The sequence below is a fragment of the Ictalurus punctatus genome, chromosome 7, assembly GCF_001660625.3.
Source record: "Ictalurus punctatus breed USDA103 chromosome 7, Coco_2.0, whole genome shotgun sequence".
Classification (NCBI taxonomy): Eukaryota; Metazoa; Chordata; class Actinopteri; order Siluriformes; family Ictaluridae; genus Ictalurus; species Ictalurus punctatus.
Genome location: NC_030422.2, coordinates 706,439 through 719,592, shown reverse-complemented (window position 1 = coordinate 719,592; position 13,154 = coordinate 706,439). Strand labels below are relative to the sequence as shown.

General features: G+C 38.8%; 1 gene segment (V, D, J or C); it reads left to right on the top strand.

Annotated features, from left to right (window-relative positions):
* The first annotated feature begins 1,441 nt into the window (after positions 1 to 1,441).
* LOC108267353 (T cell receptor alpha variable 26-2-like) lies at positions 1,442 to 2,923 on the top strand. The segment is given in 2 exon segments: positions 1,442 to 1,486; positions 1,647 to 2,923. Coding segments are annotated over 2 exon segments (471 nt in total).
* The last annotated feature ends 10,231 nt before the right edge of the window (positions 2,924 to 13,154 follow it).

Here is a 13,154-nt window from a genome sequence, read left to right as displayed (position 1 = left end):
TAATTTTGACAGCTCACATCTCTTTTGATCTTTTTGCAATGGATAACCTGTAAATTAGTGTAAATATTTACTAGTGCGTTTTTCTCCTTGGTGAACACAAGATGGCGCAGTTAGTTATCTTATTATGGGCAAAGTACTAGTGCAGTGGTCACCAATCCTATTCCTTGAGATCTACCTTCCTTCAGGTTTCATATCTGACCAAAATCTAACACCAATTTCAGTTGATCAAGAAAAGAAATAAAGCAGTTATCATTAACAGCATTTAACAAACAATGACAGTGAGAAAAATGGAGCAAAGTACTATAATGTCTGGAGTCCAAGAGAGCAAGCAGCAGCAGATCACTGATGAAGCAGTTTGGTGACTGTTCCCATGACAAGCCATGATAATGCTAGCCTGAATGTGGAAGGTTTTTAGACGTGCTTACGAGGCTAAACTTGTGCATGGCTTCGAAAGTGAGATTGACTGCCCACAATTAAATAGAGTTAACAGCCCATGTATAGTCATTCAGGGACAGGTACTCAAATACAGGGACTCAAATATACAAAAAGTTCCAGAAGGACTGAGGCAATTGTTGGCTACTATGAATACCATATTGATCTTGAGTGGAGTGTGAGTGGGGTTTCTCCAAAATGAATCTCATTTGTAGCTCGCAGCATGCATCCCTTTTCATCCTCACCATCTCATCTTGGATGTCTTTTAACATTGTGCGTCCACCACTTACAAAGTTAAATACTGAGACATTTGTGTGCTCATGGATACGTAAAGGGGCACACGGAAGAGTAGGAGGACATACACATGACAGCTTTGTGGAATATTTTGTGCTAGGTAAGACACTTTTTCTTGATTATGTTGTGCAGTTAATGTTAGTTTATGGAAGTAGGCTTACTGTATGAAATGATGCTTTGTTTTTGAAGTGCTTTGAAAAAATGTGTTTTGTAGCTAACTGAGGTGACCGCACATGAGTTGATAGAATATCAAATATGCAAACCATAAATGTTTCCCTTTGTACTGAGAATACTCACTGCTATAAACTTGTTACGTTGCTAGGCCTACCTATCAGCATTGAATATCGTGGGCTACATAAGTTGCTAGAAGCACTTTTACGTGTCTGTAATTTCAGGGACTGGGACCTTTCGTGTGCCTGCCGACTTGCTGGATCACTACCCTCTTATTGTTCTGGGACCTGCAGATTTACAAATTAAGCTCTCTGATTAAAATTATAGTTTTTACATAATTGCATTTATTCCCTGCTTTTCAGTTAGTGTTTGCTCATATGTGCTCTGGATAGGTTCACCATGTGAAGCTGAATGTAAACAATATGTTTCAGCATCAATAATCTGACTGTAAAATTGGTGACACTGTCATTTGATGCTGTGGGGTGGAGCTTCATGAAGCTTTATGATGTTAACAGAGTACAGAAAGATCTCTGAATATTTTCATTCACCATGTTCACTGTTATATTCACGTGTCTTTGGCTTTCACTAGGTGAGTTTAGAATATTTGTTATTTCAGAAATATTATGTGTTGAATTGGTGATTTATTAGACTGTGTGGTGTTAAGACAGAATGTGGGTCTGACTTATGTACTGTAGTTCTGGTTTGATTATGTAAAGGTTAAAATCATTATGTTCTCTTCTCTATGACAGGTGACTCCATGGCAGATTCAGTAGGGCCACGTTTCACTCATAAAGTTGTAGATGAAGATGATGATGTTACTCTGTCCTGCAGCTACAAAACAACCAGTCCTACAGGAAACTACCTGCACTGGTACAGGCAGTATCCAAAATCTACACCTGAGTTCCTTCTTTATATTTCTGATGGTGGAGCGTTAAGTTCCAACATTCCCACAAGAATGACTGCTAAAGTTAATCGAGATAATAAAGAAGTGGATCTACTCATCTCCTCTGCTGCTGTATCAGACTCTGCACTATACTACTGTGCACTGGTGCCCACAGTGACAGGAAATCCAACTGCACTGTACAAAAACTTTGACACAGTTTTGATATATGGAAAGCAGTTCTTTGAGACATTTACATGCCAATTCTGGGGAATTTTTGTCTTGAGTTTATATTTTTGAGACATATTAGAATTATTATGAGACAGCTCATTCATTTATTCATCTTCAGTAACCACTTTTCCTGGTCAGCAATCCAGCGCTTTTCCTGAGAACACTGGGAGTGCAGGAGGAATGTGAGAAAACCAAAAAAGAGAGCATGCAAAATATTGCACAGACAGTAACCTGAGCTCACTGGTACCTGAAAGTAGAAACTGGGCCAGAAAATCCTAACATTGACTACGTTTACATGGACAGCATTAATCTAATTATTGATCTTACTCTGCTTAAGATAATAATGTGATTAAGGTGTCTACATGAGTCGCTTTTAGCGCCACGCCGTCGGACGTCCTTCCAGAATTTCACGTATCGATATACAGTTCGTCTTCATTATGGTACCGTATACAGTTTTTGTGTTTTTATTTATTTTTTTTTACGAACGCTTTAAGTGCAGTTAATTATTTGTCATGCTATACGTGCTAATAGACAACTGCTTGAAGCCGTGGGTGTGTCCCAAATCGCATGGTTACTGTTTATATAGCAGCCAAGATACATGTATTTTCTCCACTACAGGCCTATAGTAGGAAAGTATTCAATCTGGGACGCGGCCGAACTCTCTTGTTCGCCGTCAAACGTAAAACTGCCGTGTGTAATCGTGTCCTGTCGCAAAATGCAGTGAAAACTCCCACACAACGTTCATAATGTGATTAAGGTGTTTACATGTCTGTAATACTGGATTGTTGTTGTCCATGTAAATGCAGCTATTGTCTCAAATCAAGTTGTAGAAACATCTCAAGGATGATCAGTGGAAACAGGATGCACCTGAGCTCAATATTCAGTGTCATGGCAAAGTCTGTGAATACTTATGTATATGTGCTTTTTATCTTTTTAATAAATTTGCAAAGATTTCAAACAAACTTCTTTCATGTTGTCATTATGGTGTATTGTTTGTAGAATTTTGAGGAAAATAATGAACTTAATCCATTTTGGAATAAGGCTGTAACATAAGAAAATGTGGAAAAAATGAAGCGCTGTGAATACTTTCCAGATGCACTGTATGTAATGGCGAACAGTTCCTTCTCTATTTGTGCGTATTTTGCTTCTGTAGCAGAGAGCACTCTAGATGCATAGGCCACGGACTGCCATTGGTCAATGTACTGCTGATTTGGTAAATCCAAATCATGATCAGAAAACGTAATCCACAGACACGCAAGGGTCAGGCGATTGACAAACAGGCATACACGCGACAAAGCACGAATCAAGGTCGCGGACATGGAAAACAGGCTCGATATACAAAACAAGAAACATAAACTATAGCGAGGAACTGGGAGCGGAGAAACCAGCGTGGACTAAATGAACTAATCTAACATAGAACATGACATGGACAATAACTAAGACTATGACTGTGGTTAACTATTGTAAGGAATCTAAACTAATCTAACCTACTATATCTAACGTAATTATCGTATCTAATATTCCGCGCCGTGTGCTGGGAGATGCACAGTATATATACAAGCACAATCAGCTTGTTGATTGCTGACGTCTGACAGCTATCTAGACACACGCTAAACAACAGCCAATGACAGAACAGGGAGGAGACATAAACATAACAAAAGCATGTGTCCAATGTACACGATGTTACGATTTTTATGCTTTTCGTCAACAAACGAAAAGCAGGTGCTCACGCACGCACCCACATGCTCTCCAGCGCGCTGCTTAAAGGGGAAACCGTGACACTGCACTTATATAGCGCTTTTATCTAAAGCGCTTTACACTGTGTCTCATTCACCCATTCAAACACACACACATACTCACACACCAATGGTAACAGAGGTGCCACTGAAAGACTGTGCCACTAATGCATGAGGAAAAGATGTGCAATACAGGCAAGCAAAAACAGAAGTGAACAAATAAAATAGGACAGTGTAAAGACAAAGTATCTAATTATTTTTTATTGTAATATACCTCAACTGTAAACAGTGGTACAGGTGCTCAATTTACTTGATAAATTGTACATTTAGCTGAAAAAAATAGACAAACAAACAAACTTTTTTTTTTTTTTTTAATGTGGCTAGGTATGGTTTCCCCCAGACCTTTGTACAGAATACAATGGTGCTTGAAAGTTTGTGAAAATATCATCAGAAGTCCTAAAAGTAGATAACAAGAACCCAAATTAAACAAATGAGACAAAAAAAATTATACCTGGTAAAATACCTGGTAATTTATTTATTGAAGAAAATTATCCAACATTTCATATCCATGAGTCACAAAACTATGTGACCCTCTGCTTTCATTATCTAAGACACGCAATTATTCACTGAAGACAATAAGGCTGATGGTGCGGTTCACAGGTGCCATATTTATTTCACACGATGCGCTTAATTGCCACATCACCTGATCATGGCAGGCCTATAAATAGGCATGATTTTTCACAAGCTTTAGGTGCTGGTCTTGTGTGAGAGGTGCTCCTGTGGTGTTATGTCAAACACAATGTTGAAGTGCCATTTGAAAGGGGACAGCTTCAACTCTGGGATGTTGGTTTCCTCAAATGAACTGCTTGCTTCAGGTCCTTTCACAACATTTCTATTGTATTAATGTCAGGACTTTGACTTGACTGTTCCAAAACATTAACTTTATTCTTCTTTAACCATTCTTTTGTTAAAAAGAATGTTAAATTATTTACCTTCAGTTATACAAATATAACTGATGCTACTTTAGATAAAACAACTGTAATGTTGTGCTGTTGCTAAACTTGATCTGTTTTTACAAACATCTGTGACTAGCTTGTAGCCTGCTAGCATTACCTACTGCTAGCCTTGTTTGTTTCACATTTCTCATTTACTGCTGTTTTGTTTAAAAAAACAAATGTCTGCTGTTTTTCCAGTTTTGAGTGCAGATGAGGACTCACTTGAGCTTCACATGGTGCTGTTGGAACTGGAGGATGTGGAGAAGCAGATCCCTGGCCTACTTGACAAGCAGGCCCAGCTGCTGGAGTGGTGAATTGTGCTGGAAACATCTTGTGCCTCTGCCTACACATCCAAGGTAAGCATACAGCATGGTATTTCCATCCCCAGGCCCTCTATGCTGTGTGTTTCTCTGTGTAGGGGCTGTGCACAGGACTTTCCCAGCTGAGGTCTCTGTCACGCTGGTGCAGACACACCGCGGGCCTTGGGTGAACCAGTGGCGGAAGGTGCGGGCTGGACCCCAGGTGAGGACCTCTCCACCTCTGTGTTCAAGATTCCAACCAGGAACCGCTTCGCCCCTCTCGGTCAGACCAGACCAAATGCTGTGATCATCGGGGACTCTATTGCGTGGACCATCTGCATTGCTTCATCTAAAGGTAAGGTGCACACAGTTTTTCTGGTGCTCATGTCCTTGATGTCGCTACGCAGGTATCCAGGATCCTGAAGAAGGACCAGTGCATTGGAGTGGTTTTACTGCATGCAGGGACGAACGACATCAGGCTGCGGCAGACGGAGGTTCTGAAGAGGGACTTCTCCAGCCTGATTGAGACGGTATGAGGCAGATCACCCACCGCGAAGATCATTGTCTCTGGACCTCTTTCCACATACAGACGTGGAGCCGAAAAGTTCAGTAGACTTCTAGCTTTAAATGATTGGTTAGTTTCTTGGTGTAATGAGCAGAATCTGGTGTTTGTCAATAACTGGAATCTGTTCTGGGAACGTCCTAGGTTGTTTCGTCCTGATGGCCTGCACCCCAGCAGCCTCGGAGCAGAACTGCTGTCTGACATCTCCAAGGCACTACACTCCAAGTGACTACCTACTGTCAGTACATCTTCTGACAAGAACAATGTTCATCAGTGTTCAGTTAATAGACCAGTACCTGTAATACATACTATAGAGACTGTGTCTGTTCCCCGAGCTATAAAGATACAGAGAAAATCTCGGAAAGTCTTTCTTCATAACCTAATTAACATAAAATTAAATCATACTGAATGCACAGCCAGCACTTTTAATCTGAAGCTAGGACTATTAAACATTAGATCTCTTGTATCTAAGGCTCTTATTGTTAACAAAATCATTACTGATCAGGAATGTAATTTAATGTGTTTAACAGAAACTTGGATTAAACCAAACAAGTACATAGCATTAAATGAAGCCAGTCCTCCTGGATACTGTTATGTACATCAACCTCGTTCAACTGGTAGAGGAGGAGGAGGTGTTGGTCTCATCCATAGTCAAAATCTAGGCATCACACAAAAACCTAGTTATAAACTTAATTCTTTTGAAATTCTTTCAGTATAACTTATGTAGCCACAAAAAAAGTCAGTTCCTCTAATTATTTACAGACCCCCAGGGCCATATACTGAATCTTAGTGAATTTGCAGACTTTTTCTCAAACCTGGTTGTGTCTGTAGATAGAGCATTAACTGTCTGTGATATTAATTTTGATAACCTGGAAGACCCTCTAAGAATAGCAGTTGTGTCCATCTTAGATTCAGTAGGGATTAATCAGAATGTAATCAGGCCTACTCGTAATGGTGGTCACACTCTTGACCTCATACTAACATACGGATCAAGTATAGAAAATACTGTAATTTTTCCGCAGTCTGAAGTTGTCTCAGACCATTATCTTCTCGTTCATAATAAATATTGATCATATTTCCACTTTGCCTCGCTTCTGCGTAAAACATACTTTCGCATGAGCTACTGCACCGAGCTTCATAAATAACCTCGCAGAAACATCAATTAGATTTGGATCAACATCAGATCTGGTAGAACTCGATCACGTGACTGAAAGCTTGGAGTCAACACTCTGCTACATGCTAGAGAGTGGTTCCACTCAAAAGAAAAATAGAGAGAAAAAATTGGCACCCTGGTATGCATACTAGATAATATACCTACATGTTTCTTTAAACAGATTTGTTCAGGAGTAATTTAACCACTTTTAAATATAATTTTTTTTTCCCCTTAGCACTGGCTATGTAGCTAAATCACTTAAATTAGCAGTTATTAAACCCCTAATTAAAAAACCTGACCTTGACCCCTCTCAACTGTCCAGCTATAGACCAATATCAAATCTCCCCTTCTTCTCTAAGATCTTAGATGTTGTAGCAAAGCAGTTATGCTTGTACAAACATTCATGAAATATATCGGTCAGTATTTAGACTTCATAGCACAGAGACAGTGTTGTTTTAATAAGTAAATGACCTACTACTGGCCTCTGGTCAGGGTTGTGTCTCGCTGCTTGTGTTACTCAACCTTAGTGCAGCTTTTGATACTGTAGATCATACAATTCTCCTTGATAGATTAGAAAATATTGTTGGCATTAAGGGAGCGTCCTCTCCTGGCTCAGGTCTTATCTGACTGATCGTTATCAGTTCATAGATGTAAATGGAGATTTCTCCACGCATACCAAGGTTACCTTTGGAGTTCCACAGGGTTCTGTTTTAGGCCCATTGCTGTTTACTTTATATATGCTACCCCTAGGTCAAATTATTCGTAAACATGGAATTAGCTTCCACTGTTATGCTGATGATACACAGTTGTATGTTTCACCGAAGCCAGAGGACAGACAGAAGCTTAGTAAAGTTGAGGATTGTGTACAGGACATTAGACGTTGGATGCTAACTAACTTCCTTTTACTTAATTCTGATAAAACAGAAATACTTTTATTAGGATCACGTATAGCTAGAAATAAGCTTTCTGATCACATGGTTACTCTGGATGGACTTTCTGTTTCATCATGTACAGCAGTAAAAGACCTTGGAGTGATTGACTCCAGCCTATCATTTGATGCTCATGTAGATAATATTACTAGGATAGCCTTCTTTGATCTCAGAAATATTTCTAAGATAAGAAATATATTGTCACTACATGATGCGGAAATACTAGTTCATGCATTTGTCACCTCTACATTAGATTACTGTAATGCCTTACTTTCTGGATGTTCCAGTAGGAACAAAAACTCCAGCTAGTCCAGAATGCAGCTGCTAGAGTCCTAACTAGGACTAGAAGATACGACCAGATCACCCCAGTCTTATCAATACTGCATTGGTTCCCAGTGAAATCTCACATTGACTATAAAATACTTCTTTCAACATATAAAGCACTAAATGGTCTCGCGCCACAATATCTAAGCAATCTTTTGGTTTTGTATGATCCGCCACGCCTACTTAGATCAAAATATGCAGGTTATTTGACGGCACCTCGAATAGCGGAGGCTACAGCAGGGGGAAGAGCTTTCTCTTATAGAGCCCCACTGTTATGGAACAGTCTTCCTATTAGTGTTCAGGACTCAGACACAGTCTCAGTGTCTAGGCTTAAAATGATTTGTTTACTCACGCCTACCCTGACTAGACTTTCTATTATGCTAATTCCCAGTCCTAATTATCTTTCCTCTCCTTCTGCTGAGTAACATACGATTTTATGGAGATATTAGAGATCCAAATCATTTCTGCCTCTGGATGGAGCTCAAATCTACTCTAATTCCAGACTGCTGGGACTACGGCTGCTTCTAAGCCCATACAGACTTCATATAAGTCAATAACTAACTTTTTCACAATCTGTTATCCAGATGAGGACGGGTTCCCTCTGAGTGTGGTTCCTCAAGGTTTCTTCCTCTTAAAACATCTTAGGGAGTTTTTCCTTACCACTGTCGCCACTCAGTGTCTTGCTCAGTTGGGATAAATTCGCACCTTTTTAATATCTGTATACTGTGATATTTCTGTAAAGCTGCTTTGAGACAATGTCTATTGTAAAAAGGGCTATACAAATTTAATTGAACTTTGTAGAATGACTTGTGTGCTTGGGGTCGTTAACTTGCTGCATGACCCACTTTCTCTTGAGTTTCAGTTTATGGACAGATGTCCTGGCATTTTCCTTTAGAATTTGTTGGTATCACTTAGAATTCATTAGTCCATCAATGAATTTCATTGCCCAGGCCCAGATGCAGCAAAACAGGCCCATATTACCACCAGCATGTTTCACAGATGGGATAAGGTTCTAACGTTGGAGTGCAGTGTTTTCCTTTCTCCAAACATAACACTCATCATTTAAACCAAAATGTTTGATGTTGATCTCATACATACACAATGTTTTTTTTTTTTTTTTTTTTTTCCATTAGCCTTCTGGTTTGTCCATGTGATCTTTAGCAAACTGCAGATAGACAGACAGCAATGTTCTTTTTAAAGAGGAGTTGTTTTCTACTTGAAACCTTGCCATGCACACCATTATTGTTCAGTGTTCTCCTGTAGGTGGACTCTTGAACATTAATATTAGCCAATTTGAGAGGCGTTTAGTTGCTTAGAAGTTAACTTGGGTTTCTTTGTGACCTCGTGGAATATTACTCATCTTGCTCTTCAAGCGATCTTTGTTGGTTGACCACACCTGATGAGGGAAACAATGGTCTTGAATTCCCTCTATTTGTACACTGTATCTGTTGGACTGTAGATTGGTGGTCTCAGACCCTGTATTGATTATTGGGGTCTCAACTAAGTAAGTCAAGTACTGACACCAATTGCCACTGGTCCACTCAGCCCTCCAACAGTTGTGTTCAGCTTAGATCTTCACCAAACTGGACCTCAGGAGTGCATATAATCTGGTTTGGTTTCAGGAGGGAGATGAGAGGAAGGCTTTTAGCACCACCTCTGGCCACTGAGTACTGTAATGCTGTAAGGACTTTCTTGTGTCCCCTCAGTGTTCCACTGCCTCAGCCAAGACATCCTTCAGGACATGCTGGGAAAAATACATTATAGCCTACATTGATAATATTTTGATTTACTCTATCCCCCTTGAACCACATGTTCACCATGTCCACCAGGTCCTGGATTGCCTACTGTAAGATTTTCATTCCAGAAAAGAAGAAAAAAATGTTAATTCTATAAGAACCCAATCTCATTCTTAGGATACATCAACAGCATTGAAGGGGTAATAATAGACCAAGCCAAGGTGTCTGCCTGAGTGGGCCACACCCAAGACAATGAAGGAGTTAAAAAGATTTCTAGGTTTCACAATTTTTTTATTTATTTATTTTTTTAAAATAGAGGGTTCATCCGGGCTTCAGCTCAATAACTCATCCTCTAATGCCTTTGGCTTGGAATGATGCAGATGAGGAGGCATTTCCTGAGTTTAAGACTGCATTCACTATGGCCCCCATACTTAAACATGTGTGCGGAGTTTGCATGTTCTCCCTGTGCTCTGGGTACTCCCGTTTCCTCCCCCAGTCCAAAGACATGCATGGTAGGCTGATTGGTGTGTCTAAAGTGTCCATAGTGTATGAATGGGTGTATGAGTGTGTATGTGATTGTTCCCTGCGATGGACTGGCACACTGTCCACGGTGTATCCTGCCTTGTGCCCGATGTTCCCTGGGATAGGCTCCAGGTTCCCCGTGACCCTGAAAAGGAGTAAGCAGTAGAAGATGGATGGATGGATGGATGGATAATAAAAGCTTATTTATGAAAACATTCAAAAAGATTGTACGATCTTATGTAGGAGAGAAGCTAAGAAGCAATGATTTTCTCCATTGCTTTAGCCAAGAAATGTATATAAGAAATAGGGCGGTAGTTTTTAAGATCTGAGGGGTCCAAGTTAGGCTTTTTTAAAACTGGAATGAGTTCTGAATTGACAAATCCAGTACTAAATGTTCTACTGATGAGATGGGAAATAAGCAGTGAGATAACAGGCAGGCAAAGCTTGAATAAGGCAGTGGGGGCAGGATCAAGCTGACAGGAAGTAGAATTAGATTTAATACTTAACTCCGAAACCACAGATGGAGTAGTGGGAATGAAATCAGTAAAGGTACCTATCTGGCTATGCTTGAGAAAATCCTGTAGTGAGTCTGGAGGGATAGTTGAAAGAAAGATTTGTAAATAGTCAAGCTTATTTTGAAAGGAGTTAAGGAATGACTGACAGAGTTCAGAAGAGGCAGAAATTAGGGGGCAGGAGAATAAATTGGTCTTTTTTTAATAGTAGTGAAGAGTGTTTTTGGTCTGAAAGGGGCATTATTAGTCAGACCAGAAAAGTAGGATGAGTGTGCATCATTTAGTGTAGATTTCTAAGCTTGAACATAATCATTGTGTATATATCCAAGTGAACTGTAAGACCAGTTTTTTTTTTGTAAAGATGCTCAAGGTGTTGTCGCACAGCTTTGAGAGCACAGCTTTGTGTCCCTGTGTGTGAATTCATGGGGTGCTAATAATCGTGGCATGAATGTATTTAACAAAGATTATTATTTTTTTCTTTTTATTTATTTATTTATTTATATATTTATTTATTTGGGGGGGGGGGGGGGGGGAGTAAACCTGAGTTGTGTTTGCAATTGTTTGAGAAGAGTAATTTTGTTTTTAAAAAAAAATCAAAAAAGGTTCAACAATAAAGACAATTTTTTCACAGCGATCTTTGTTCATATTTACCAAGGGTGCTGATATTACTGGGGGGCACTGTATGTCCTTTGGTTGCATTTTCAAAATGTATTTCAACATGTTCGTTCTTCCTTTGTGCACAAGTAAATGTATGAATAGACTTTTAACTAGAAGTGCAATAAGTTGTCACCTTTCTTACACAGATATGGTAAGCATAATGGCCAAAAACAATGTGATAAAAATAAATAAATAAATAAACAACTTTAAATCAATTAAAATATCTACATCTGTTTCATTTTGCCCTTTTTTGTTTCCCCACCATTTGTTTAGTCCTTTGACTAAAGATTAATTGTAGTATCTGCTCTTGTCTGTTCAATATATTATATCAGAAATGTCAAACTGAAATTCTGCCAGGGCCACATCAGTATTTTTGTGAGACCCTGAAGGGCCATAATCAACATCTCTATTTTTTAAATGACTATTTAATGTTCCTTCTTAACAACATTAACTTAGGCTCTGAAATCATAATAGGATTTTTCTATAGAAAAAGAAGGGTAAACAAAAACTTTTAAAGCTCTATTAGGTAATAACTTTTATTATAGTTATTATAATAAAGTACATTTATGAATGCATCTCTTCATTTAATCACTTTTCATTTGATACTAGCTGCTGTGATGAGAAATGGGGTTAGCCAATTGGGATGATGCATTTGTCTCTGGCGTTTAATGCAAAAGAAAATTAGCTGAATTTTATTACCAATATTATTACCATGTTCATTTTTTCAGTGGACCTGTCAGTGGTATTTTATGGCAATATTACTAATATGGACACATTTTTTGATGGTAGATTGTGTTTTAAATGATTAAATAATGAATTTGTGTCGTCACCATTGCTACTGCTGTCTGACCTCTACGTTAAATGCACAAATGCATCACACTTACTAATTTACTTGTACAGATCAGGATAATGCATTTCAGACCACAGGCAAGCCAGTCACGGTAGAAACCAATGTAGAAACCAAACCACACATACTGCGTTTTATGCTAACAAAAGTCTACTGCTTGTTGGTTTTAGTTAAGCTCCTTGAGACCTGAGTGTGTTGTGTACAATAGCATTTGCTACAATAAGGATCTGCTATGAATTCTGAATAGTTTGAAAATGTTGAGCTGTAGTGAACTAGCTGTAGAGTACTATTTCAGCATTATTTTTCCAGGTTCACACAGACCAAATGAAATGAGACCGTAGACCAGATTTGGCCCACAGGCTGTGTGTTTGGCCTAGAGTGTCTGCAGTGGTTCTGATTTTCCTTCGTTGTTCCTGTTGCATTTTGTTTCCTAGTCTGATTTTAATATATATATATTTTTTTGTTTGTTTGTTTTTTTTTTTTTGTTTTGTTTTGTTTTGTTACATGTAATAAAGACTGGAATACTTGTGAATGTTTATCTTGGTTGTGTGGTACAGTAATTAGAAAAAAAAAAAAAAAACCCTGGTGTCACTTGTGCCACCTGGTGACATTCTTATGAACAGCGTCAGCTGTATGAAGGGTAGAGCTCCACCTGCTACTACAGTAAACGGTGCTCACTGAACTTTCTTTCAGTTACTTACCATCACCATCATGCAGCTCTTTAAACTTTTTCTACTAATGTTCCTTCTAGGTATGTTCATTTTAATATTACTTCTAATATGTTTTTGTATTACATTAATTAGTTTTATTTATTTATTTTTCTCTTTACCCTAGGGAGCACATCAATGCAAATTATTGAGCATCTTATAGCAGA